Below are 25,740 nucleotides of genomic sequence, written 5' to 3'. Positions count from 1 at the left end.
ACTATTGTTACGCATCAAAGCCGAGCTGCAAGATAACAGTGAGGCATTGGAGAATAATGTTTTCTCTGAATCAGAAATGACACCGATCCCTGTGGAGAGTCCATACAACAGTGGTATGTCTAATTGTGAGCATTCTGTTAGTGTACCCATAAAGAAGGGCCCTTTTAGCAGTTCTGCTGATGTGTTCCTGAACAGCTTGAGTGTTGCCGCTGATACACAAATTGAGGATGCCACTTTGGAAATAGAAGAGGATGAGGGGGAGATTTATGGAGGTGACGAGGGCGCTAATGAGGATGTTGATGATTATGATGCAGACAGATACCAAATTGCCTTTCTCAATTTCTATTTATATTCTAGATTATACAACGGCTGAATAGTTTTCTATTTTATTCCTAGTGGAGAGGGGATCTGATGCAGACAGATACCAAACTGCCTTTGTCCATTTCTTTTTATATTCAAATTTCTAGTTCTACAATCTATGCAGGCTGCTTTTTTTATATTCAACTACAAGTGGAGGGCGGGGGGGGCTTAGATAGCCACCAAAGTACCGTGGTCCATTTAATTCTACTTTTTAGCTCCACAGTCTGTGCAGGCTACTTTTTTAATATTCAACTACAAGTGTAGGGTCTAATATACACGCAAAGATGATGGCTACATTGCCAATAATCAAAGATGGAAGAGGTAGACAACTAGGTTTGACTGTATAATTTGCAGACAAGTGTGCGCATTAAGGACGGCCTACTAGGGATTCAACTGTTTTTTCATAATTTATTAGCTTTAGAATTACCTCATTTATCTAAGAAACTGGTGGAGCACTAAATTAGGTTATTTTTGACCCAAATATTTTTAAAAATAGCAAAACAAAACCAAAACCAAAACACGCAAGGGCAGTTTTGCAAAACAAAAACCAAAGGTACACGAAGGTAATCCAGATCCAAAACCGAATACAAAACCAAAACACGGGGGTCAGTGACCATCTCTAGTATATAAGCCCATTGGTACTGCAATATAACTACGTTCGCTGTTCCTGCAGTATATAAGTCCAGTGGTACTGCAATATAACAACGTTCACTGTTCCTGCAGTATATAAGTCCTTTGGTACTGCAATATAACTACGTTCACTGTTCTTGCAGTATATAAGTCCATTGGTACTGCTGTATAACTCCAGTCCAGTGGTTCTGTCCAGTGCTGCATATAATTTTTAAAGGCTTTGACGAGTGTGTGTGGTTTAGAGGTACGCTCTCTTGTGCTGCATATAATAGAGTACAAAAATTTGGAGGATAAAGTAGGGAAAGATCAAGATCCACTTCCTCCTAATACTGAAGCTGCTGCCACTAGTCATGACATAGACAATGAAATGCCATCAACGTCGTATGCCAAGGCCGATGCCCAATTTCATAGTAGAGGGCATGTAAAATCCAAAAAGCCAAAGGTCACTAAAATGATCAAAAAAAAGAAATTGAAATCATCTGAGGAGAAAAGTAAACTTGCCAATATGCCATTTACGACATGGAGTGGCAAGGAACGACTTAGGCCCTGGCCCGTGTTCATGACTAGTGGTTCAGCTTCACCCAAGGATCTAAGCCCTCCTCCTCCCCCCCCCTCTAAAAAATCTAGGAGAGTTAAGCTGTCATCAACAACACAGCAAACAACTCTGCCTTCTAAAGAGATGTCATCACAAATCCCCAAGGTGAGTCCAAGGGTGTTGGTGTTTGCGAAGCCTGACCTTCCCATCACTGTACGGGAAGAGGTGGCTCCTTCCACCATTTGCTGCATGCCCTCTGCATATGCTGGAAGGATCACCCACAGTGGAGTTACAGATTTGGATAATGAAGTTGTCAATGTTGTACACCGGGAGGAGGATATTGATGTAGCTGGCGCTGAGGAGGAACTTGATGAGGAGGATGCTGATGTGGTTATCTTAAATGAGGCACCAGGGGAGGAAACAGTTGTTGTCCATGGGATGAAAAAGCACATCGTCATGCCTGGGCAGAAGACCAAAAAATCCACCTCTTCGGTCTGGAATTATTTCTATCCCAATCCGGACAACAATTGTATTGCCATATGTAGTTTATGTAAAGCTGCAATAAGCAGGGGTAAGGATCTTGGCCACCTAGGGACATCCTCCCTTCTACGTCACCTGAAGACCCTTCATAATTCAGTGTTTAGTTCAGGAACTGTGGCTAGGGCCGTCAGCAGTCCAGGGACACCTAAATCCCTTGGTCCTGTTGTATCCACACCAGCAACACCCTCCTCGTCAATTTCCTCCACGATCTCGATCAGAGATAGTCCTGCAGGCCATGTTACCGACATGACTGAGTCCTCTTCAATCCGGGATTCTTCCTGAGGATCCTGCAGCGGTACGCCTACTACTGCCAATGCTGTTGTTGCTGCTGGGAGTCGGTCATCTTCCCAGAGGGGAAGTCGTAAGACCGCTACGTCTTTCACTAAACAATTGACCGTACAACAGTCGTTTGCCATGAGCTCGAAGTATGACAGCAGTCATCCTATAGCAAAGCGGATAACTGCATCCTTGACAGCTATGTTGGTGTTAGACGTGCGTCCGGTGTCCGCCATCAGTGGAGTGGGATTTAGACGGTTGATGGAGGTATTGTGTCCCCGGTACCAAATCCCGTCTAGATTCCACTTCACTAGGCAGGCGATACCCGGGATGTACAGAGAAGTATGAAAAAGTGTCTTCAGTGCTCTGAAAAATGAGGTTGTACCCACTGTCCACTTAACCACAGACATGTGGACAAGTGGTTCAGGGCAAACTAAGGACTATATGACTGTGACAGCCCACTGGGTAGATGCATCGCCTTCCGCAGCAACAGCAGCAGCTGCATCAGGTGCAGCATCTCCGAAATGCCTGCTCGTTCCAAGGCAGGCAACGTTGTATATCACTGGTTTCAGTAAGAGGCACAACGCTGACAACCTCTTAGAGAAACTGAGGGAAATCATTTCGCAGTGGCTTTCCCCACTTACACTCTCCTGGGGATTTGTAGTGTCGGACAATGCCAGTAACATTGTGCGGGCATTACATATGGGCAATTTCCAGCACGTGCCATGTTTTGCCCACACAATAAATTTGGTGGTGCAGCAATACCTGAAAAGTGACAGGGGTGTGCAGGATATGCTTGCAGTGGCCCACAAAATTGCTGGACACTTTCGGCATTCTGCCACTGCCTACCGCAGACTCGAGCAACATGAGAAAAGCCTGAACCTGCCCTGCCATCACCTCAAACAAGAGGTTGTGACGCGCTGGAACTCCACCCTCTATATGCTGCAGAGGATGGAGGAGCAGCAAAAGGCCATTCAAGCCTACACAGCCACCTTTGACATAGGCAAAGGAGTGGGGATGCGCCTAAATCAAGCGCAGTGGAGACTGATTTCCGTGTTGTGCAAGGTTCTCCAGCCGTTTGAACTTGCCACACGAGAAGTCAGTTTCGACACTGCCAGCTTGAGTCAGGTCATTCCCCTGATCAGGCTGTTGCAGAAGCAGCTGGAGAAAGTGAGGGAGGAGCTGGTAAACCATTGCGATTCCACTAAGCATGTAACTCTTGTGGATGAAGCCCTTTGTATGCTTTGCCAGGATCCGAGGGTGGTCACTCTTTTAAAGTCAGAGGAATACATTCTGGCCACTGTGCTCGATCCTCGGTTTAAAGCGTATGTTGTGTCTCTGTTTCCGGCGGACACAAGTCTACAGCGGTGCAAAGACCTGCTGGTCAGGAGATTGTCATCTGAAGAGGACCGTGACATGGCAACAGCTCCTCCTTCATTTTCTTCCACACCTGTGACTGCGAGGAAACAGGTGAGATTTCATAAATGACCTGCTGGCGGGGATGCAGAGAACATCTGGTCCGGACTGAAGGACCTGCCAATCATTGCTGACATGTCTACTGTCGCTGCATTGGATGCTGTCACCATTGAAAAAATGGTGGAGGATTACTTTGCTGACACCATCCAAGTAGACATGTCAGACAGTCCTTACTTTTACTGGCAGGAAAAAAAGGCAGTTTGGAAGCCCTTGTACAAACTGGCTCTATTTTACCTGAGTTGTCCCCATTCCAGTGTGTACTCCGAAAGAGTTTTTAGTGCAGTGGGGAACCTGGTCAGTGAGCGGCGAAGGATGTTGCTTCCGCAAAATGTTGAGAAGATGATGTTCATAAAAATGAATTATCAATTCTTCAATCAAGACCAGCAATGGCCTCCAGAGACTACAGAGGGACCGGTGATTGTGGAGTCCAACGGGGACTAATTGAAAATGTGTGAGGATGAGGAAGTACACACTGAAGGGGGCGAGGAATCAGAGGATGAGGAGAGGATGAGGACGTCATCTTGCCTCAGTAGAGCCAGTTTACTTTGTACAGGGAGAGATGAATAGCTTTTTTTGTGTGGGGGCCCAAACAAACCAATCATTTCAGCCACAGTAGTTTGATAGGCCCTGTCGCTGAAATGATTGGTTTGTTAAAGTGTGCATGTCCTTTTTCCGCAACATAAGGCTGGGTGGGAGGGTCCAAGGACAATTCCATCTTGCACCTCTTTTTTTTCTTTGCCAGCTCGTTTTGTGGGGGTCCAAACGAACCAATCATTTCAGCCTGTCACGGGCACTAGGAGTCTTTGCCCAGGATATCACCAGATGATGGACTTACCAGAGTAATATAGCTGGTATTATGGTTCTTTGGTAGCAGGGTGACAACGGAACAGGAGAAACAGCAGATGGTGAGAGAATGCTCAAGGAAAGTCTATGACTAGCAGCAACTGGTAATGAGTAGATGAATGTACACGAGGATCCAGATGGACAAGGAAACGTGAGGAGAGTCAGTGGTCTGCGCATAGCAAGTTGTACCACTGCTATACTGAGGAGGAATGTCCAGGAGTAGCGAGGAGGTAGTGAGAGTCAGCGGTCTGCGTATAGCAAGTTGTACCGCTGTCTATAGTGAAGGAATGGAATCCAGGTGAAGGTAGGTAACGGGGAAGTCAGTGGTCTGCGTGTAGCAAGTTGTACCACTGCTATGTGAGAGGATACTTGAAACTGGTGTCACAGGGAACAGGAATCAGTGGTCTGCGTCAGCAAGTTGTACCACTGCTATATATATGTGAGGAGGGGCACGAGGAGATGAATGTAAAGCAGAGTATACACGGGGCACACAGAACTTGATCCCACGATGATATCCACAATACAACAATAACTGACCAGCGCTGCTTGAAGTATACAAAGTCTCAATAGCAATCCAGGCAATAGAAAACAAAGTCAATGGTAACAATAGCTTCAGTGGATAGGAGGCTCCGGAGAAGAACACAACTCAGTCCAGATGGATATGCAATACAAAAGCAAAGTCAATGGAAAGTATGCATACCGCGGTTCAGGAGAGCAGGCTGTCAGAGCGATGTGCAGGGATACCTTAAGGCTGAAGGCCGGCAGGAGGAGAGATCACTGGAGGGTGGAAGCGGTAATCAGGTTGGTGCAGCGCACGGCAAGTAATCCAGAATCCACGAAGCAATACTCAGGAAGCAGTAGTAAGTGAAACTGGAAACATGATGAACACGGGAGAGTTGAGGCGGTCTGGTATCCAGTAGTAGTGGTAACGGAGTTAGCGGAGAGCTGACACGATAAACACAGGAGAGTTGAGACAATCAGGAACACTGAAGTAGTAACGGAGGCAGCGGATAGGAATCAGCTGAGTGCAGGCACGATGAACACAGGAGAGTTGAAGTGGTCTGGCAACCACAAAAGCAGTAAACAGGAATCAGCAGAAGCTGAACACACGAGGAACACAGGAACACCTTCAGAGGCTCATGGGGAATGAGACTCCAAGATCAGGCAACCAGGTAATGATCACAGGTGGTTTAAATAGGGAGGGTTGCCTGATCATCCAATCAATTAAAAGCAACAGGTATTGAAGGCTTGATAAGGGCTGCACATGCGCAGACCCTCAGAATGGCGGACGGCCACGGTTCCTGAACACACGGGAAATGGCACTCACAGTCCGGTGAGTGACACAGCCACAGTTTTGTAGGCCCTGTCGCTGAAATGATTGTTTGTTAAAGTGCGCGTGTCCTATTTCACCAACATACAAGGACAATTCCATCTTGCACCTCTTTTTTTGGCATTATGTGCTCTTTGGGGCCTAGTTTTTCAAACTGCAATCCTGTCTGCCACTGCAGTGCCACTCCTAGATGGGCCACGTGTTTGTGCCGCCCACTTGTGTATCTTAGCTTAGACATCCAGCTACCTCGGTGTAACCTTTTGGCCTAAAAAAAATATTGTGAGGTGTGAGGTGTTCAGAATAGACTGGAAATGAGTGAAAATGAATGTTATTGAGGTTATTAATAGCGTAGGAGTGAAAACAAACAAACAAACAGGATTTTAGTAGTTTTTATGCTTTTTAAAAAAAAATCAGAACCCAAAACCCAAAACCCAAAACCTTGAGGGGTGTGTTTTGGCAAAACCCATTAGAACCAAAAACCTTAAGGTAATCAGAACCCAAAACACAAAATACCAAAAGTGGCCGGTGCACATCCCTAAAGTAAACATATAATACCAATTTATTATTTTCACATCCATGAATAGAGATGCCTCTTGCATTGAGATATAAAATACTTGTTTTCAGGTTTTGGGTTCAGTGCCATTTTACTAATCATATCACTAAAAACCCTTCAAGCTTAGGCTTCTTTCTTCACTGGGACTGCTGAGTTTCCAGAAATGTGTAAGTCAATGTCTTTTCTGATATTGCATTTACACCATGGTTTAGGGCTGCAATCAGCCTATTGGATAATCAGGGCCTGTAAACAGGTAATACAAGCAATAGAAAGTCCAGATCCACCAGGGGGTAGCTGCAGACCTCCCATGGTGCCTCCAAAACAGTGTTACACAAGAAAAAGGCAAGTAGCTCATTCCATAAATTAGTGGCAAAAGAGTGAGCATAAGGGGAGGGACTCACTCTAAGTGCAGAACACAAGAATCAAGATCCCCCAGGCCCCCAGCATCATTTTTGCCCCTGTAGTGAGCCTCTGCCCTTATTTCCACCTTTTGCCGGTTAGAAATTGGTTTAGCAACTTGCTTTTATCCATTTGTATCTGTTTAACCAGAAACAGGGGCATGACGTCACACAATTTCATCTGCACTAGGCGGTGATGAACTTTACTATTGTCAATCATTTTAGGTCTGTAAAGGAAATATATTTGTTCCATTCTTAAAGGAACAGATGTACTATTTGCAATGGATGTTTATTTTGTGTTCATCATCAACTCTTAGTAAAAGAGGAAAGGTTTTGTGCAACTGCTGTGATTTAGTTTTATCTTACTACTTATGTGATGTCTTATTATTATGTAAACAAGGAATATAGTTACACTGCTCTCTACAAATGATGACACAGTCACATACTACAATCGCCAATGTATTTAGTATCTGATGTAATTTCCCTAAACAGCAAATATATTTAGATTGTGATACTGCTTGTTCCATGTATGTGGACATACTGTAAGCCTGCTGCTACCCTTCTAAGGCTAGTAACGAAAGGTATTTACACCGAGGAGGGGGCTACGCTTGCATAATAAGGTCAGTGACAGTGGGAGTGATTTCTAGAATAAGGATGAGGGAGGCAATAGAGATCAGAAAATTAAGAGCATAATCCTCTTGCCAAGCTGTCTCAATATCAACTATGTTTGAGTTTATATTGTACAATTACAGATTATTCTGCTGCTATATGAGAACCATATCAGTGACACATTCCAAAAATAGGGTAAAGAATAATAGAAAAGGCATTTACCGTATTCCCATTTACCTTATACTCTCCCTGACGTAGACCAAAAAGAACCAGAAGTTGTCCCAGGAAGAGACATCCACACAGAACTATCAGGACAGAGGTGTGAGCACTCCTTAGAGAGCGGCATAGGGTAAATGTGAGGAGAGAGAGACACAGGCAGACAAGAGACACAGTGAGGCCAATGCGAGAGATCACTTCTAAGCCAACATCCACCTGTAGATGAGAGAAAGACAGTTTCAATCACAAAGACAAGAAAGACTGGATAGTTCTGTAAATGTACATATAGACAGGATTGAAATTGCTAACAATATCATGCAATAGAGTTTACCAAGATTCTTAGAGATCTCGATATTAAAGAAAATGCTGGGAGCTATAATAGAACAGAGACCAAGATGGACAGCTCTGTACTGGAGAATGGTATTGAGCCTTATACACGACAGCTAAAGTCTATCATTTAACAAAACTTGATGGACGCAACACTTATTCTGTAGCTCAGGACCACTGTGGAGTGACCTTACAATTAACTGTAATGGAAGACTTTACCTACAAATATATCTTCTGACCCATTAATTCATCACGTTATTATATCCATGAGAATCTGAGCAACTACAATAGAACCCTCAGCATTTCAACTTCATTCTCGATCAATTATCTGAAGACTACAGAACCAGAATAGATTACTCTCAAATATCTGAGGATTGGTTAACTCTTGCACACTGTTCTATAAATATATTACTATATTACTGTCCCTATTGTATCACTAATTCCTTATATCACAATAATTTATGTTACCGGAATTTCACCGGGAGCCATGAGGACAGCAAAGGTGGAAAGGTGGTTACAGGCACAAAGTGTACTGCTCTCTATTTCCGAAGACATGGTCTTACATCCGACGCTTGACCAAACTCTCTTTCCCGTATCCCAAAACACACATTGGAAAATGAAGGAAGGTTTAAGATCCTAGAGAAAAAAAATATAATGGTAATATTTAGTGGCAAATGTTAGCCTAACATTACTATCAGTCATAGACTGGTGAGTGGCAGAGTTATACTCCAATATGGGGGTGATTTCTTAAACTTTGAATAAATCTTATTTTCTTGATTTAATGTAGTCAAAGGAAGTGATTAAAAAAAATAAAGAAATTCTGCTACCCCCCCCTTTCAGGGCAGAATCCATGAAAGATTCTCAAAGGCTTCACTCAAGGTACATTTAAGATTACATCTCATCATCATTTATTTATTTATAAGGTTAATTTGTTGTATGTATGACTTGTTATGTACCGAACAGTGGGCATAACAGGTCATACATACAACAAATCACACATAAAACCAAATCATGCATAAAAACAAGACAAATATGTATGAGGTCAATAAAGAAGGTGCAAAGTAGAGACAGAGGCAAAACATGGACAAGCTTATGAGAGCTTACATCTGATGACGACTGAGGTCAAGGACTTTAGTAAGTATTTTAGGGTCTAATAAAGATTTTATTTAAATGAATGTGGCTTTTTTTTGTATTAAAAAGGTGTCAGTGTAGCACAAGAATATTGGTCCATGCTGGCTCCAATGGGTCTTATTTACCAAGGACAAAATCGCACTATGCAAAATCCTCTTTGGTGACATCATGCACCTTGTGATAGGGTGGCTAGATTTGTGCCAAAGTTCATTGATTTGCAGAGTAGTTTAGCTGCTTTTAAAGATGTGCAGAAGTTTGCATTGGGAGAATTTTGGCTGAGCAAAGTCCTTCCGTGCTCCGTACGAAACAAATGTACCAATGCGCCAAGTTTTGCAGAGCAGTGAAAAATCAGATGAATGGGGGGGAAGTGGGCAGCTTTAAGTGCTCATTGTTTTGAGGAGGGAAGCATAGACATTTTGACTCTGCAAAATCGCTTGATTTTGCAATAACACAAAGCCGGCAGAGATCGAGTGTCAGCTTGTACTAGGAGCTTGTATAAGTAGAACCATTGTTTAGTGCAGAAGCCCATATTTAGACACACATCAAGCAATGTAAAGTAAATCTTCAAACACACAAAAGCACCATATGTAAATGTATCTTCTTTTTGCGTTTAGTATATTTTTTGGTGTGTTTATTGCCTTTTACTCTAGTTTTATAAGCTTTTTATCTACCTCTGATTAAGTCTATATTTCTGTAGTGCAGAAGTCAGCTATTCAAAAATCTAAAACCTTTGTTTTGGTGTGGATCTCCTTTGCTACTGCCTATATATATAACCACACTGACCGATGGTTACTAGTCTCCAAGCTCTCTTCAACAGACACATTTGATAATACGTCATCATTTGTGAGAAATATATCTAGGATTGCTTCCTTGCATGTTGGTTCATTACTATTAATGCAGTGAAGCACCAATGCTATCTATCCCCTGTGCTGCTCATTAACTAATTATTTAAGAGATGCCCATGCAAGCCATCCACACAACTCCTACTTTTACAATCATAATCCTGGTTGCTTTAGCAGATCCGAGATTTCAGTCTACGTCAGCCATATTTAAATCATCCATAATTATCACTTAGTTTTTCATTGATATCACAGTAATTTCCTGTATTCATTCACCCACTCTCCAATTTGAGAGTGTTCACTTGTTCTAGAGATGCTCTTGTTTTTAAGGACACTGTCTTCCTATACTATATTAATACCATTGATATAGTGTTACAGTGTCTAGTGCAAATAATCATTGATGTTCTTTTTTTAAATGAACTCTTATCATCTACCTTAAATAAGTGACACCATACATTAAATTGTGGCAAAATAAAGTTTATTTTAGGACCAAAAAAACTTTATGGTGAAGGCAATACAGCAAGGCCCAAAAAAATCAGATATCCCAACGCAGGTCAATTACCCTTTGGATACCAATCATCGTGGGTAACATTTTCACTCAGGCCCACATGTTATCCTTCAACTTCACTTGGAGATCAATTATACCGGGAAATCCAGAACCAGCAACCTCTCAGGACTGAAAGGAACGCAACCACAAGCTAGCCGCCAAGGGTGGTAAATGCACCGAAATTATAGTCGACTCTTCGAAGGGAAAAGGGTTCAGAATGCCCCAAACCAATGTAATGTGCGCCCACAAAGCATTGGCCGTCGACTGCACAGTGTTTTCTGGCAAAAACAAAACAAACCATCCAGGACCCCCAAAATTACGACTGCCAGCCAGAAACCATCAGAAAAATTAGAAAGACACTCACAAAACCAGCCCCATGGCCCAGAAAACAAAAAAACAGCCACATCAGGCAAATGTGAACCGAGGACTGATGCCAAAGATCCCTCCAAACCAGGGAGGCTGGGCGGGCAATTTCCTGGATCCTAGAGGCAGAATCCTTCTCAGCCAAGTGCTTTAATAAACTGGCCCTTTGCCATAGCCTAGTGACACTACCAATGGGCGAACCACACCCTTTGCCTGCTCCTTAACTTTTTAGAGAGGTGCAAATTAGCTATAAACACAACCTCAGCTTTCAATATCCCTCTTGCTTAATTCAGCCCTCGTTTCTTAATCTTTCTCCATCCTATGAACAGGCAAAACTTCTGAGGATGCTGCCTGCATGATTCGCTTTTGGAGTTCTGTGCAGGAGAGTAAACAGAGCTCTATCAGCCAATAAAAGAGCTGGCTGATAGAAGCTAAATTTAAGGTGCACTTGTTTTCTTCCTAGCTGCATCATCTCTCCAGTTGGCCGTGGCAGCAAGCTGCTCCCGCCTCTGCTGGAGTGGCTACTACATTAAGTAGAATTCCATGTCATGTTTTTGGAACCAGGACTTCCCTAGCCACTCACTCACATAATAAACATATGAAAAGTACACAATAGCATGTATACTGACCTTCAGGTGTTTGAGGTAGAAGGACACCGGAGGGTCCAGGTTTTCTGTATTGGGACTTGTGATGGCTCCACTAACCACCAGGGAAATGATCTCTTGTTCACCTTCATGATCAGACTCTCCTAATGCCCCAAGGGCACTGCTATTTAACCTGGAATCTAGGCCTTTGTGGGTGATAAAAATGGCTCCATCTGGCAAGTACATAAAGATAATAGACTAATAGGGAAATCAAGACAGTAAATATAGCACATGAATTATTAAATATATAATGCACCACTGTAATAACAAACCACACTTTCAAATTTACCAGTTTTCCTGCTCATAAGTGGACATGGAACCTCCATAGTGTTGCCCAGAACAATTAAGGTGACAGAGGTAGTAGAGGAAGTTTCTCCACCACAGATGTCCAAGGAAACCTTCATCTCAACCTCTGTGAAATGAATACATAATCATAGGACATCTACAATAACATTCTTGTATGAAATAGATTGTGAAGGTGAAAGATAGAAATTGTAATTTTGTCTGCATGTAAGTGGAGATAACTACATACCTCCGAAAAACAGACCAATTTTTTTGCAAGACAGAACTAATTTTCAGGATACAAATTGAGTAGAACTAAATCAATTGGGTGTGGTTTAGGTAGATCGTTTGGGAGCGACTTGGACAGATAAGGAATGTTTGGAAGAACAATACTATAACATGGAACATGAATGCTGCCAGCTGATAGTGACCAACTGATCTATGCATTCTGTCTTTTTTCTTCTTCTTTTTAAATACAGAGCACATATACAGGATAGATCTGTGATTTCTGTACTGTTGACATTTTAACTAAATCTCTTGAAAGTTTTTTCAAAACATCTTCTACTTTTCCAATAAAATAATATTTTCTAACATTACATATGAACTATCTCCCCAACAATTTAAGTGTCCTTTTGTTATGGAATGTAACTTTGGGAACATTCTTCCATCCTGAACCTTACTAATAATGTTTTTTCATTGGATGTTCCAACCATGCCCCATTTCTCTATTATTTTGTACAAGTACTACAGCATGCTTTCTATCACTTATATCCCAGGTTGATCCTTCGATAATGAGAGATGAAATTCTATTAATGAAAGAGTCATGGTCCCCAATTTGCCTCCTGACCCTACATACCTCCCTCTACCTGCCACTGCCTGGCTGCAGTCATCAATTCATAAATGAACTGACAGCAGGAGGAAGACCTCAGTGATATACATCACTGCACTTTACCTCTTGCAGATCTTATTAAAAGCACATTGACTGAGGCAGGGACAAAAGTTTTTTTGGTCCCGCTGTCAGTTACTGTACTCCTGACAAGATGACTGCAGCCATAGTGATATGTATCACTGTTCACTTCCACTGGTAGTTGTTACACATGGAAGTGTGTAATTTTAGCTAAGCATAAAAGGCTCGAGTCATTAAAGAGAGCAAAGCATAAAAAAGGAGTAACTTTGCACCTTGGCAAAACCATGTTGCATTGGAGGGGGAGCTAAATTTGAAATGTGGGGACATATTTATAGTTGGGGTAGAGCATGTCCTAGATCACTTTTAAATTTCAGTGTAAAAATAAAGCTAGTAATTATTTGTGCGCTAGATGAAAAACAGACAGTATTTAACTTATGTGCAAAATAAAAAACATATTTGCACCCCTTTCATTGTAACATGGTTTTCCCCTGCTCTCCTTAATGACTCAGGCCCAAAATCTTTAAATAGGTACTCATCTCCTGACTCCCATAGAACACCTGGGCCAATTATGGGGAGCTTCCAACTAACACAAATTAGATACCTGAGGACATCCCAAATGTGCAAGAGATAAAGATTGAATACAGTTGTGTCTAACCCTAGTCAGACACAACTTAAAATATTTTGTTAACACATTATAAAAATGTTAAGTGTCTTTGACTCCTTCAACAGGACAAGTAACCAGGGTTAGGTGCATCGGTGAAAAGGGTAAGAGATGAAGGAACCAAACCCCTCATAGAGGGTGAATAATCCCCTAGATTTCAATTAAATGCACAGGAAACTTGTAACACAAGATTTTAATGTGTCGCAAAGCTATCATATATGCAAGAATATATCACTGACAAAACAAGCTCTGTATCTCTCCTCTAAACAGTCAGGAGACATCTAAAGAAGCTTCTACAATGTTAGTAACAACTTAGCATTGCTGTCCTATATCTGCTCTTTAAGGAGTAGACTTATGCTACAGCATAAATGTTAGTGCATCGCTCTAATCCTCACCTCACTACCCGATACGATAGAAGGAGACTGAGACCACAACAGTTAATAACTTTTGAAATACACTATTTACCGATAGTTTATCTTCAAATGATGATATGTTATGGGATATATGTTGCCTCTAGATACATGTAAAACAATATCAGTCACTGTCCAAATTAGAGATGAGCGGTGATTTTACTGCACAAATCTTAATAGATTATTACAGATCAATCTGCCGGAATTGTGTGCTGATAAATTGGGTGTGAGAGAGTGAAGAGCAGACAAGCAGTGGATACTGGCTGTAATAGTATATTTGTAAACTAATTAGGAGTGGACAAAAAAATATTCTTTCTTGCTTTTAAAATCAAAGTACTTCAATCTGAAGTCAGATATGTGAGAGGCAATATGAGTGACATCTGAATTGTTCTAGTGGACAAAAAACAGGGCACTGTTTGACTGTGAGCAGCACACCTCAAACATATATATTTTTGCTGTTAAAATCCCAAGTGTAGCAGTACTATGCTGAAGGGATGAAGAGGAGGACGATGATAATGCTACTGGTGCTGCTCCTGCTGAAAGTGATACCCCTACCCAGTGGGCTGTCGTGGTCATTTAGTCTTTTGTTTGACCAGAACTGCTTGTCCACATATCCATACTTAAGTGAATAGTCGGTACAATGGCATTTTCTAGGGACTGAATGACTTTTTGTTTTCATGGTACAGTTGAGGAATTGCAGTTCGGGAAAAATGAAATCAAAAGGGAATTTGGTACCATGGACACATGATCTCAACTAATCTGCTAAAACCTGAAGCATTGATAACATAAATTGGACGCACATCCAATGCGAACATAGCTGTCATAGTGATCCACTGGACAACAGGATGCTGACTATCATACTTGGTTCCTCTTTCAAACGCTTGCTTCACAAACAATTGTTATTTAAAACTATGCTTACTCTTCTTGCTCCCCTTCTGTATAGCAGTTTCACCTCCAGCAGTAGCAGCAGCAGCAGCTGTAGTGCGTAAGGAAGTCTCTTGGGAATCATAGATTGCATTAGGGTAGTCATTGCATTTGAAAATTGGATGCTGGACTACATACTAATAATGAGAATATTGATGATGAAGGTGTTGATGCTGAAGATCGCATGAGGGGTCTATCCATTCTGGTGCTAGCTGATGCTGGACTGCTTTTTGCTAAACGTGATTTGCCACCTTTTGATGAAATACTAGAATGAACTTGAATGCAAAGATTGTCACAGGGAGATTGTACGCTTGCAAGCAGGGCCTTCTTACCTCTTTATCTGTCTGTATTAATCAGTATTGTTTTATTATTATTGTTTATGCTTGTTGCCAGGTGTAAAGTGCTACGGATTTCTCTAACACTAATTTGCATAATGATGATGATGATGAAGATATGTGCCTAACTCTACTTATTGCGGCATCATAAAGGCTACAGATGCCTTGACAAATGTCTGGCTTGGCAAACAAATATTTCCATACGCAAGATGTGAATTTTTTGGCCTTTGGCCCAGGCATGATAATGCACTTATCATGGGCATGAGGTGGTACCACTAGTGATAAATTTGCTTGGACACATTCATAATTCTCCTCATTATCTTGTTGAAGTACAACATATTGCAACATTGTCAGGTCCACAATTATCCCTCTCATCATGTTGCTCATCATTAAGTTCCAAACTAGCATCCTAAATTTCCATGTCTAAATCATCATCATTACTACTCATCCTCACATTTCCAAAGGTATGCTGTTGACGGCTAGATATTCATTTGGTCGACATTCAACAATTCAGATGTCGACAGTATCATTAGGTCAGCAGTTAAAATGTAGACAGTATTATTAGATCTACAAATAAAATGTAGACAGTATTAAGGATAGGGTTAGGGATAAGGTTAGTGATATTATTGTTGGCCGAATAATATTTTGTACATTTGAAATGTTGACCTAATAATACTATCTACATTTCAATTGTCAACCTAATAATACTGTTGATGTCATTATTGTTGACTTGCCAACCTTATCTATATTATGGTGTCAATCATATAAATGTTATCATGTTTCACACTCTCTTTTGCAATGGGCATTCTAGTATGTGTAAGAACAGTAGCAGGACCACTACTAGCAAAATGTCATGGTTTGAACATTTTCTTGCCACTGCGTGTGATGTATGGATTTTTAGCTATTTTAATTTTTTTTAGACAAATCACCACAGTCATCAGTAACTTTCCCTTAATACTTAAATCAAAATCTAATGTTTTGAGATTGACAAACGTTGTTTGGATTTGGAGCACCCTTTCTTGTAGTAATTTAAAACGCACTACTACTGACAGTATTAGCACTGGGGTGCTCTCGATATATAAATTGAAGTTATATGAAGTTGGAGCTACTTGTAGCTGCCACCACACTATGTGAATGTCCAATGAGATAGGGAAAGTTGGGGCTGTTACCTTGCAATGTAGACAATGCTCCACAATAGGATTCAAATTAATACATTTGGTTAGGTAAATAAAATGTTTTGGTTTTTTTGGGCTGTGCTGTCAAACACAGAGCCCTGTATTTTGGCCACTTACTAGTACAAATGTGACACCACCCCTCACACAATTGCCTTCACAAACAAACACTTGGATTTTAAAATCAAGAAATATTTTTTTGGGGGGTGTGCTGCTTAAAGTCAAACACAGGCAAGCTACTCTCGGATTGGCTGGCTTCACTAAGAAGCATATCTTTGTCAATCTGTTGGAAACACTCAGGAATGTCATATTAAATTGGCTCACCCCACTAAGACTCTCCCCAGGATTCCACATTGTCGATAAATTAGCGAACATAGCGTGTGCATTATGGCTGGGTGAATTCCAACATGTACCATGCTTTACACATAAAACCTTCAGAATTTCTTAAAAATTGAGAGGTCGGTGCAAGATATGCTGTATATGGGGCGAAAATTTTCTGGCCATTTTCGGCATTCAGCACCTGCATGTAGATGAATGCAGCGCTACTAAAAAATGACCTGCCATGCCATCGACTAAAGCAAGAGGTTATGTGGTTGATGGCTAGACATTCATTTGGTCGATATTCAGTCTACAACATTAGGTTGATAACTTAAGTGTTAACAGCATGCTTTGCACACAAAATTTGGTTGTTCAGAATTTCTTTAAAAAATGAGAGGTTGGGGGTGTGGTCTGGCTGAGTTCTATGACGGACGTGTTTCACAAGAGCTCCCCCACTATCACCTAAATGTGACCCAATTGCTCTCTGCACCTCAGCTTGTCGGAGACAGTGTCGGCCTGCACTGTGAACCCTGATGCAGCCAACGGCTTTAACTATACCACCATCCCACTGATACACCCGCCACCCACGAACATGGACCCGCGTCAAGCCACGTGTATAGACCTGACTCTACAACCTAGCACTGGGCCCTCCGGAATAATCTCCGCACCCCCCCTGTTAGTTACCCTGCTGTTCCATTTCCAGAGCATCCCTCTCCTCCTGTTGCCATCAGCTGGGAGCTGCGCCGACGGAGGAATCTTACAACTGCGGTCCAAGACCTGCACTGCAGTAACCAGGTAGGTGCCACTTAAGCAAATCTGGCTCCCCATTTCCATACTGACAGGCTGAGTGGCAAAACACTGTTTTTACACTGCAGTAACTGGCAGTGTAAAAGTGTTATCTCCCTCTACAATCTCTCCCTCACTACTGCCCTGGACGCTGTCGCCCCGGCCTCTACTGTCAGCAGACGCCGCATTATTCCCCAGCCTTGGCACTCAAAACTCACTTGCTTCCTACTCTCCCCCCACCCCCTTCTGTCCTGTCTTCCCTCTCCGCTTCTGACTTTGCCACCTTTTTCTCTTCCAAAATTGAGGCCATCAGACTGAACATCTCTTACTCCCCTTCTCCCACCTCCCTCTTCGCTTCACCTCCCACCGACACCCAACTCTGGTGCTCCTTCTGCCCTACAACAGGTGAAGAAGTTCGCTCTCTCATTCTTTCATCTCCACCCTCTACCTGCCCTCTCGATCCCATCCCCTCTCGCCTCCTTCGCTCTCTTTCTCCCACTGCCTGCTCTTACCTCGCACACCTTTTCAACCTATCACTCTCCTCTGGTGTAGTACCCTTCTCATTTAAACACGCTCTCATCTCTCCTATCCTCAAGAAACCCAATCTCGACCCCACATCTCTTCCCAACTATCACCCTATCTCTCTTCTCCCCTATGCCTCTAAATTACTTGAGCGGATTGTCTGCAGCCGCCTAACCAGGCACCTCTCTGACAATTCCCTCCTTGACCCTCTCCAATCCGGTTACCGCCCCCCTCCACTCCACCGAAACTGCCCTGGTCAAGGTTACTAATGATCTCCTATCGGCCAAATCCAAGGGTCATTTCTCCCTACTCATTCTCCTTGACCTCTCCGCAGCCTTTGACACCATGGACCACCCCCTCCTGCTGCAAACTCTTCTCTCTCTCGGCCTCTCTGGTTCTGTCCACGCCTGGTTCACCTCATACCTCGCTAACCGCTCCTTCTCTGTATTCACGTCTGGTTCTTCCTCCTCCCCCTACCCTCTCGCTGTAGGAGTCCCTCAGGGCTCCGTTCTCGGCCCTCTACTCTTTTTGCTCTATACTTCCTCCCTTGGTGCTCTCATCTCCTCCTTTGGCCTACCGAAACTGCCCTGGCCAAGGTTACTAATGATCTCCTATCGGCCAAATCCAAGGGTCATTTCTCCCTACTCATTCTCCTTGACCTCTCCGCAGCCTTTGACACCGTGGACCACCCCCTCCTGCTGCAAACTCTTCTCTCTCTCTGCCTCTCTGGTTCTGTCCATGCCTGGTTCACCTCATACCTCGCTAACCACTCCTTCTCTGTATCCACGTCTGGTTCTTCCTCCTCCCCCTATCCTCTCGCTGTAGGAGTCCCTCAGGGCTCCGTTCTCGGCCCTCTACTCTTTTTGCTCTACACTTCCTCCCTTGGCGCTCTCATCTCCTCCTTTGGCCTACCGAAACTGCCCTGGCCAAGGTTACTAATGATCTCCTATCGGCCAAATCCAAGGGTCATTTCTCCCTACTCATTCTCCTTGACCTCTCCGCAGCCTTTGACAGCGTGGACCACCCCCTCCTGCTGCAAACTCTTCTCTCTCTCGGCCTCTCTGGTTCTGTTCACGCCTGGTTCACCTCATACCTCGCTAATCGCTCCTTCTCTGTATCCATGTCTGGTTCTTCCTCCTCCCCTTACCCTCTTGCTGTAGGAGTCCCTCAGGGCTCCGTTCTCGGCCCTCTACTCTTTTCGCTCTATACTTCCTCCCTTGGCGCTCTCATCTCCTCCTTTGGCCTTCAGTATCACCTTTATGCTGACGACATTCAAATTTACATCTCTTCACCTGATCTTTCCTCCACCCTCCTCGCTCAGGTATCTGACTACCTCCCCGCCATCTCCTCCTGGATGTCGGAGCGCTTTCTCAAAATCAACATTTCAACATTTATTGTTTTTTCTCCTCCCAGCCTCCCAACCCACCATGACCTCTCCATTGTCGTTAACAACACTACCATCTCCTCTGTCACCCAACTCCGCTGGTTGTGTGTCACCCTTGACTCCTCTCTGTCAAGGGCACTAGGAGTCTTTGCCCAGGATATCACCAGATGATGGACTTACCAGAGTAATATAGCTGGTGTTATGGTTCTCTGGTAGCAGGGTGACAACGGAACAGGAGAAACAGCAGATGGTGAGAGAATGCTCAAGGAAAGTCTATGACTAGCAGCAACTGGTAATGAGTAGATGAATGTACACGAGGAACCAGATGGACAAGGAAACGTGAGGAGAGTCAGTGGTCTGCGTATAGCAAGTTGTACCACTGCTATAGTGAGGAGGAATGTCCGGGAGTAGCGAGGAGGTAGTGAGAGTCAGCGGTCTGCGTATAGCAAGTTGTACCACTGTCTATAGTGAAGGAATGGAATCCAGGTGAAGGTAGGTAACGGGGAAGTCAGTGGTCTGCGTGTAGCAAGTTGTACCACTGCTATGTGAGAGGATACTTGAAACTGGTGTCACAGGGAACAGGAGTCAGTGGTCTGCGTCAGCAAGTTGTACCACTGCTATATATATGTGAGGAGGGGCACGAGGAGATGAATGTAAAGCAGAGTATACACGGGGCACACAGAACTTGATCCCACGATGATATCCACAATACAACAATAACTGACAAGCGCTGCTTGAAGTATACAAAGTCACAATAGCAATCCAGGCAATAGGAAACAAAGTCAATGGTAACAATAGCTTCAGTGGATAGGAGACTCTGGAGAAGAACACAACTCAGTCCAGATGGATATGCAATACAAAAGCAAAGTCAATGGAACGTATGCATACCGCGGTTCAGGAGAGCAGGCTGTCAGAGCGACGTGCAGGGATACCTGAACGGCTGAAGGCCGGCAGGAGGAGAGACCACTGGAGGGTGGAAGCGGTAATCAGGTTGGTGCAGCGCACGGCAGGTAATCCAGAAACAACGAAGCAATACTCAGGAAGCAGTAGTAAGTGAAACTGGAAACATGATGAACACGGGAGAGTTGAGGCTGTCTGGTATCCAGTAGTAGTGGTGGAGGCAGCGGAGAGAAGGCACGCTGAACACGGGAGAGTAGAGGCGGTCTGGAACCCTGTAGTAGTAACGGAGGCAGCGGAGAGCTGACATGATAAACACAGGAGAGTTGAGACGATCAGGAACTCTGAAGTAGTAACGGAGGCAGCGGATAGGAATCAGCTGAGTGCAGGCACGATGAACACAGGAGAGTTGAAGTGAACAGGAACTCTGTAGTAGTAACGGAGGCAGCAGATAGGAATCAGCTGAGTGCAGACACAATGAACACAGGAGAGTTGAAGTGAACAGGAACTCTGTAGTAGTAACGGAGGCAGCAGATAGGAATCAGCTGAGTGCAGGCACGATGAACACAGGAGAGTTGAAGTGAACAGGAACTCTGTAGTAGTAACGGAGGCAGCAGATAGGAATCAGCTGAGTGCAGACACGATGAACACAGGAGAGTTGAAGTGGTCTGGAAACCACAATAGCAGTAAACAGGAATCAGCAGAAGCTGAATACACGAGGAACACAGGAACACCTTCAGAGGCTCATGGGGAATGAGACTCCAAGATCAGGCAACCAGGTAATGATCACAGGTGGTTTAAATAAGGAGGGTTGCCTGATCATCCAATCAATTAAAAGCAACAGGTATTGAAGGCTTGATAAGGGCTGCACATGCGCAGACCCTCAGGATGGCGGGCGGCCACGGTTCCTGAACACACGGGAAATGGCACTCACAGTCCGGTGAGTGACACTCTCTCTCTTTTGCCCCCCACATTCATTCTCTTGCCCAAGCCTGTCGCTTCCAACTACGCAACATCGCCTGCATCCGTCCCTTTCTCTCTCAGGAGGCCACCAAAACCATCATACACGCACTCATCATCTCCCGCCTGGATTACTGCAACCTCCTCCTCACCGGCCTCCTCCACCCCCGTCTCTCCCCCCTCCGCTCTATACTCAATGCGCCCGCAAGACTCATCTACCTCTCACACCGCTCCACCTCTGCCTCCCCTCTCTGCCTTGCCCTACACTGGCTCTCCTTCCCCTACAGAATTCTTTTCAAACTCCTCACCACCACTTACAAGGCTCTCTCCCACTCTACTGCCCCTTATATCTCTAACCTCCACTCCATTCACACTCCCATCCGCTCCCTGCACTCGGCCAATGACCGCCGCCTCTCCTCCACTCTGATCACCTCTTCCCATTCCAGAATCCAGGACTTTTCCCGTGCAGCCCCCCTTTACTGGAATGACCTCCCTCGCTCCATCCGCCTCTCTCCTACTCTGTGCTCCTTCAAACGTGCACTCAAAACTCACCTCTTTCTCAAAGCCTACCAACCATTCACTTAACCCCCATCTCCTCCGCTCATTCTCCCCTCTCTCCCATTCCCTCAACTGGCTCCTCTTGTGCCTGGTCTGTTTTAACCTCCCTTAGGATGTAAGCTCGTATGAGCAGGGCCCTCTTCCCTCCTGTCTCCTTACCCGTTCTTCTACTCCGTGTCTATTACATCTGCCTGCCTGGAGTTTCTGAAGTATTGGTACTTTTTGTTTATTGTTTTGTACTGTTATACCCTGTATAGTCTACTGATGGTACTATGTGCGGCGCTGCGGAATCCTTGTGGCGCCTAACAAATAAAAGATAATAATAATAATATTAATACTGGCAGCCACTCTCTACACCCTCGAAGGAGAGCACAGGAGGGTTTGTCATATATCTCCCTCCATCTATAAGATTCCTGTTGAACGTGGATGGCGGAGACCCTTTTTAGGGCTATAAACGAGAACAAACAGCACTTAGCGTTTGTCACCCACATATTCCCTGAGCTATAAACAAGGCTATAAGCAAGAGCAGACAGCAATTAGCGGAGAACACACCCACACAATATACACCGCATCAGAGCTATAGACAAAAAGCAAAAGAGCTAAGGCATTCATAACTGCAAAAAAGCTGTAAACACCCGCTGTACTTCCAGCACCTGAGTATATTGTCTGTACCGCTTCAATTGCACTGCTCTACCCCCCCCCCCACACCCCTTTTCTCCCCTCCTACACCCTCTTTTCTCCAATCTAGGCACCCCAGTTTGCACCACGGCAGACCCTAAGACTATAAGATTCCTGTTCCTGCACCATATGATAACTGCAGCTCCATATGCATAAAGTTATTACCCCATGGGCTTACAGTACTATTGCATGCTGTGCCTAATTTGTGTCTGAAATACTTCTGTGGCTTACATATTGTGTAAGGGACCTGTATACAGCAAAAAATAAAGAAAGGACTTGGGACAGTCACAATTCTTCTGATTCACTCTCCTCTCTGCATGGCCAGTAACAGCCCAGTTGCCATCGACTGGATGCCAGCAGGGGAGGGCTGGCAAATTTAAGCCCAGGGAGCAAGACTCAGATCAGCAGCCTATTAGGAATATTTTAAAGGAAAAAAAAGTGCAGGTGGCCCAGTGACCCAGCCCAAGGTAGCCCAATATGGGACCGGCCTGGGGGGCAGGGGATCATCTGCCCAGCCTGCCCCTGGCAGTCAGTTATTAACAACACTTTGACAGTTTCACAGAACTAAGTGCATTTGCACCTAACTGTATAAACCACAGTTCCCTGCACCACCCAGTGGCTGTAGTGTGGTACTGCAAACTCATTTTTTTGTCAGCTCTTATGCTGTTCCAGTAACTCACATGCTGCATTATACCTCATCCCTGCTGACCTGAGGATTTCTGCCTGACAGCTTTTCAAATGGGCTTTACTGTAACCTAACTGCCGTCCATGCCTGTTTGCATACCTACCTACTGGGTTATCTTTTTTATAGGAGGTGTCCGTTGCATACAGTTTGTTTAACCTGACTTATATTAGCATTATGCCTCCTAAAAAGGTGAAACCTGACAAATCAGCTCCTCCAGTGAAATTCATTGGCACTGGCTCTGCCACATCTTCGTCCAACCTGGCTACATTCCATGCCGTGGCGTGGCAAGCGCACCAACTGTCACAGCCCACTCCATCTAGGACACAACTGGGATCTGGCTGAAAGATCAAAGCCAAGTTAGCTATATTGCACATAAAAAAATAATGAAGTTTCCCTTTTATAGATCAACAATGCCATAGCTAGACTCAATCAGCGGTTCTACACCTTAGATAATAGATGAAGCAAATTGTTGGCCCGTAACCTCCGTGGCAAGAACGCTATTAACCGGATCGAAGTGCTGCGCAATGTGCAGGGTACCCATATATCCAACCCTCTCAGCATAGCAAATCAATTCGCTTCCTAGTACGAGAGTCTCTATAACTTAAAAGGCCGATGCATCTCTGCCCCAGCACTCCACTGAGTCTATTAAGGGGTTCCTAGCCTCGATCTCGCTCTCATCCCTCTCTCCCGGCCTCCATTATCCAAAATCATGCAGGAATATTCAGAGGCCTCTTATTACAAACTTAACTCCTCCAAATCGGAGGCATTGGAGGTAGCTGCCTTGACTGGAAAGGGTGGCTGCCATGAAAATGATGTTGCTTCCAATGAACCTCTATTTATTCTGATCTATCCCCTACCTTGTTCTCGGATCTCTCCTCAATAAATTTTATGTTATTGCATTTTTTTTTATCTGGCATAATAAACACCCTAGGCTTTCCAGAGAGCGAATGTTCCGCTCTAAATTAAGAGGTGGTCTGGCTGCACCTAAATTAGAAGCTTATCAGCACACTGTCTTATTAGATCAATTCAGAGATTGGCAGGCCCCTTCGCCATCCAAACCTTGGGTCACCATTGAATGCCACAAAACCTCTACATTCTCCTTGGCAGACCTTCTGTGGCTGGATAAACCTAACAAACCAATGTCTGTAACTACCCTTTCTGTAAAGATTCTCTTGTTGTATGGGATAAGATGATGCTCTTGTCACCAGACTCTCCTCTTCCCTCCTCCAAACTCTCTACCATTGCCTTGTCACAACTGATCCCAGATCTCCACCTTGATTTTTAGCATAGACAGGGGGCAAGACGAATGCAGGATCTTCTGGAGAGTGGCTCACTTCCTCCCTTCTCCCAGCTACAAGCCAAGTACGACATTCCAGGTCAAGACTTCTATAAGTATCTTCAGATCAGACACCGGATAAAATCTTACCTATCACTTCCACCAGCATTGAAGCCTGCTCCTCCATGTGTGCGACTGTTGTTCTCCATTTCTTCTTCCCATCTCAAGATGGTACCTGACCCTTCTGTCCCCTGTTGACACTTGCAATCTGCTGGTTCATGTCTCCGGTGAATCTGATTTGGGGATCACAGTCTCTCCACAGGATTGGGAGTAAATATTTCAGAACATCTATAAAATGTCTAAATGTATCAACCATTCGGAGATAATGATTAAGATTGTACACAGGCTGTACCTCACACCAGACAAGCTCCACAGAATCTGGCCTTCAATATCTAAATGCTGTTGGAAAGACTGTGGTGAAACGAATACGCTTATTCCAATTTTTTGGATGTGCCCCAAGCTCAGGCCATTGTGAGACGCAGTTTTCCAACTGATAACTCAGGTTACTAAATCCAGTATCCTCCCTTACCACACTGTTGCACTATTGCATCATTACCTGACCCATTCTCAGCGCCACAAACAATTTGTTACTGGGCATATACTCGTCGCCACTAGAGCGGCAATAGCCACATTGAAAGTTTCCACTACCTCCACCCCTTCCTAAAATTATTGCCAAAACTTAGCGCAGTTATGAGATCGAAACCATTGGCTTTAAATATTCCACAGCCGTGTCCTGTCTGCTGATCAAGTGGTTCTTGTGGTATGAATATTACATTGGACATAGGCCCCACCCAGGACCCTTAATATCCGATCCAGCTCCCATGATCGCTACTGTACTGTTGTTCGCAAATGTACTCTTCTGACATGCTGCTTGTCTCTAGGTATGTATCCTTCCCTCTCTCCCTGACCCCCCTCCCCCAGTCCACCTATTTCTGGTTTATGTCTTATGTTTGTGTATGGTGTTTTCTTTATATGTCAGCAATGGTAATTGCACTAGATTTTCATTTTGCGGATTGTATCCAGGATACATTTGCTTGTCTGTTTTGTTTTATTTTATACATACAATAAAAAAAAAATCAAATAAAAAAAAAAAAGAGAGGGAGGTCAATCTAGGAGATGCTGTGTATGGCCCAAAAATATTCTAGGCATTTTCGGCACTCAGTGACCACATATAGAACATTGCAGCAGCTACTGAGCAAATTACTTGCCATGCCACCAACTGAAGCAAGAGGTCAGTGTTGGAGTTAGAGTTAAGGATAAGGTTACAGTTAGGGATATTATTGTCAACTTAAAAATACTGTCTACATTC

The 25,740-nt window shown here is 43.9% G+C and overlaps 1 protein-coding gene across 1 annotated transcript in view; it reads right to left on the bottom strand.

Annotated features, from left to right (window-relative positions):
- Positions 1-25,740, bottom strand: part of LOC142151345 (adhesion G protein-coupled receptor E3-like) — a 104,477-nt gene that overhangs the window by 19,163 nt on the left and 59,574 nt on the right. The window contains exons 11-14 of the mRNA XM_075206883.1: positions 11,907-12,029; positions 11,603-11,790; positions 8,562-8,729; positions 7,788-7,982 (exon numbers count right to left, since the gene is read on the bottom strand). Of these exons, the coding sequence (XP_075062984.1) occupies positions 7,788-7,982; positions 8,562-8,729; positions 11,603-11,790; positions 11,907-12,029 (674 nt within the window). The remainder of the gene's footprint in view (positions 1-7,787; positions 7,983-8,561; positions 8,730-11,602; positions 11,791-11,906; positions 12,030-25,740) is intronic.

Source organism: Mixophyes fleayi, chromosome 4 (assembly GCF_038048845.1).
Source record: "Mixophyes fleayi isolate aMixFle1 chromosome 4, aMixFle1.hap1, whole genome shotgun sequence".
Classification (NCBI taxonomy): domain Eukaryota; kingdom Metazoa; phylum Chordata; class Amphibia; order Anura; family Limnodynastidae; genus Mixophyes; species Mixophyes fleayi.
The sequence above is the reverse complement of the archived record's forward strand: the minus strand, read 5'-3'. Positions and strand labels throughout refer to the sequence as shown.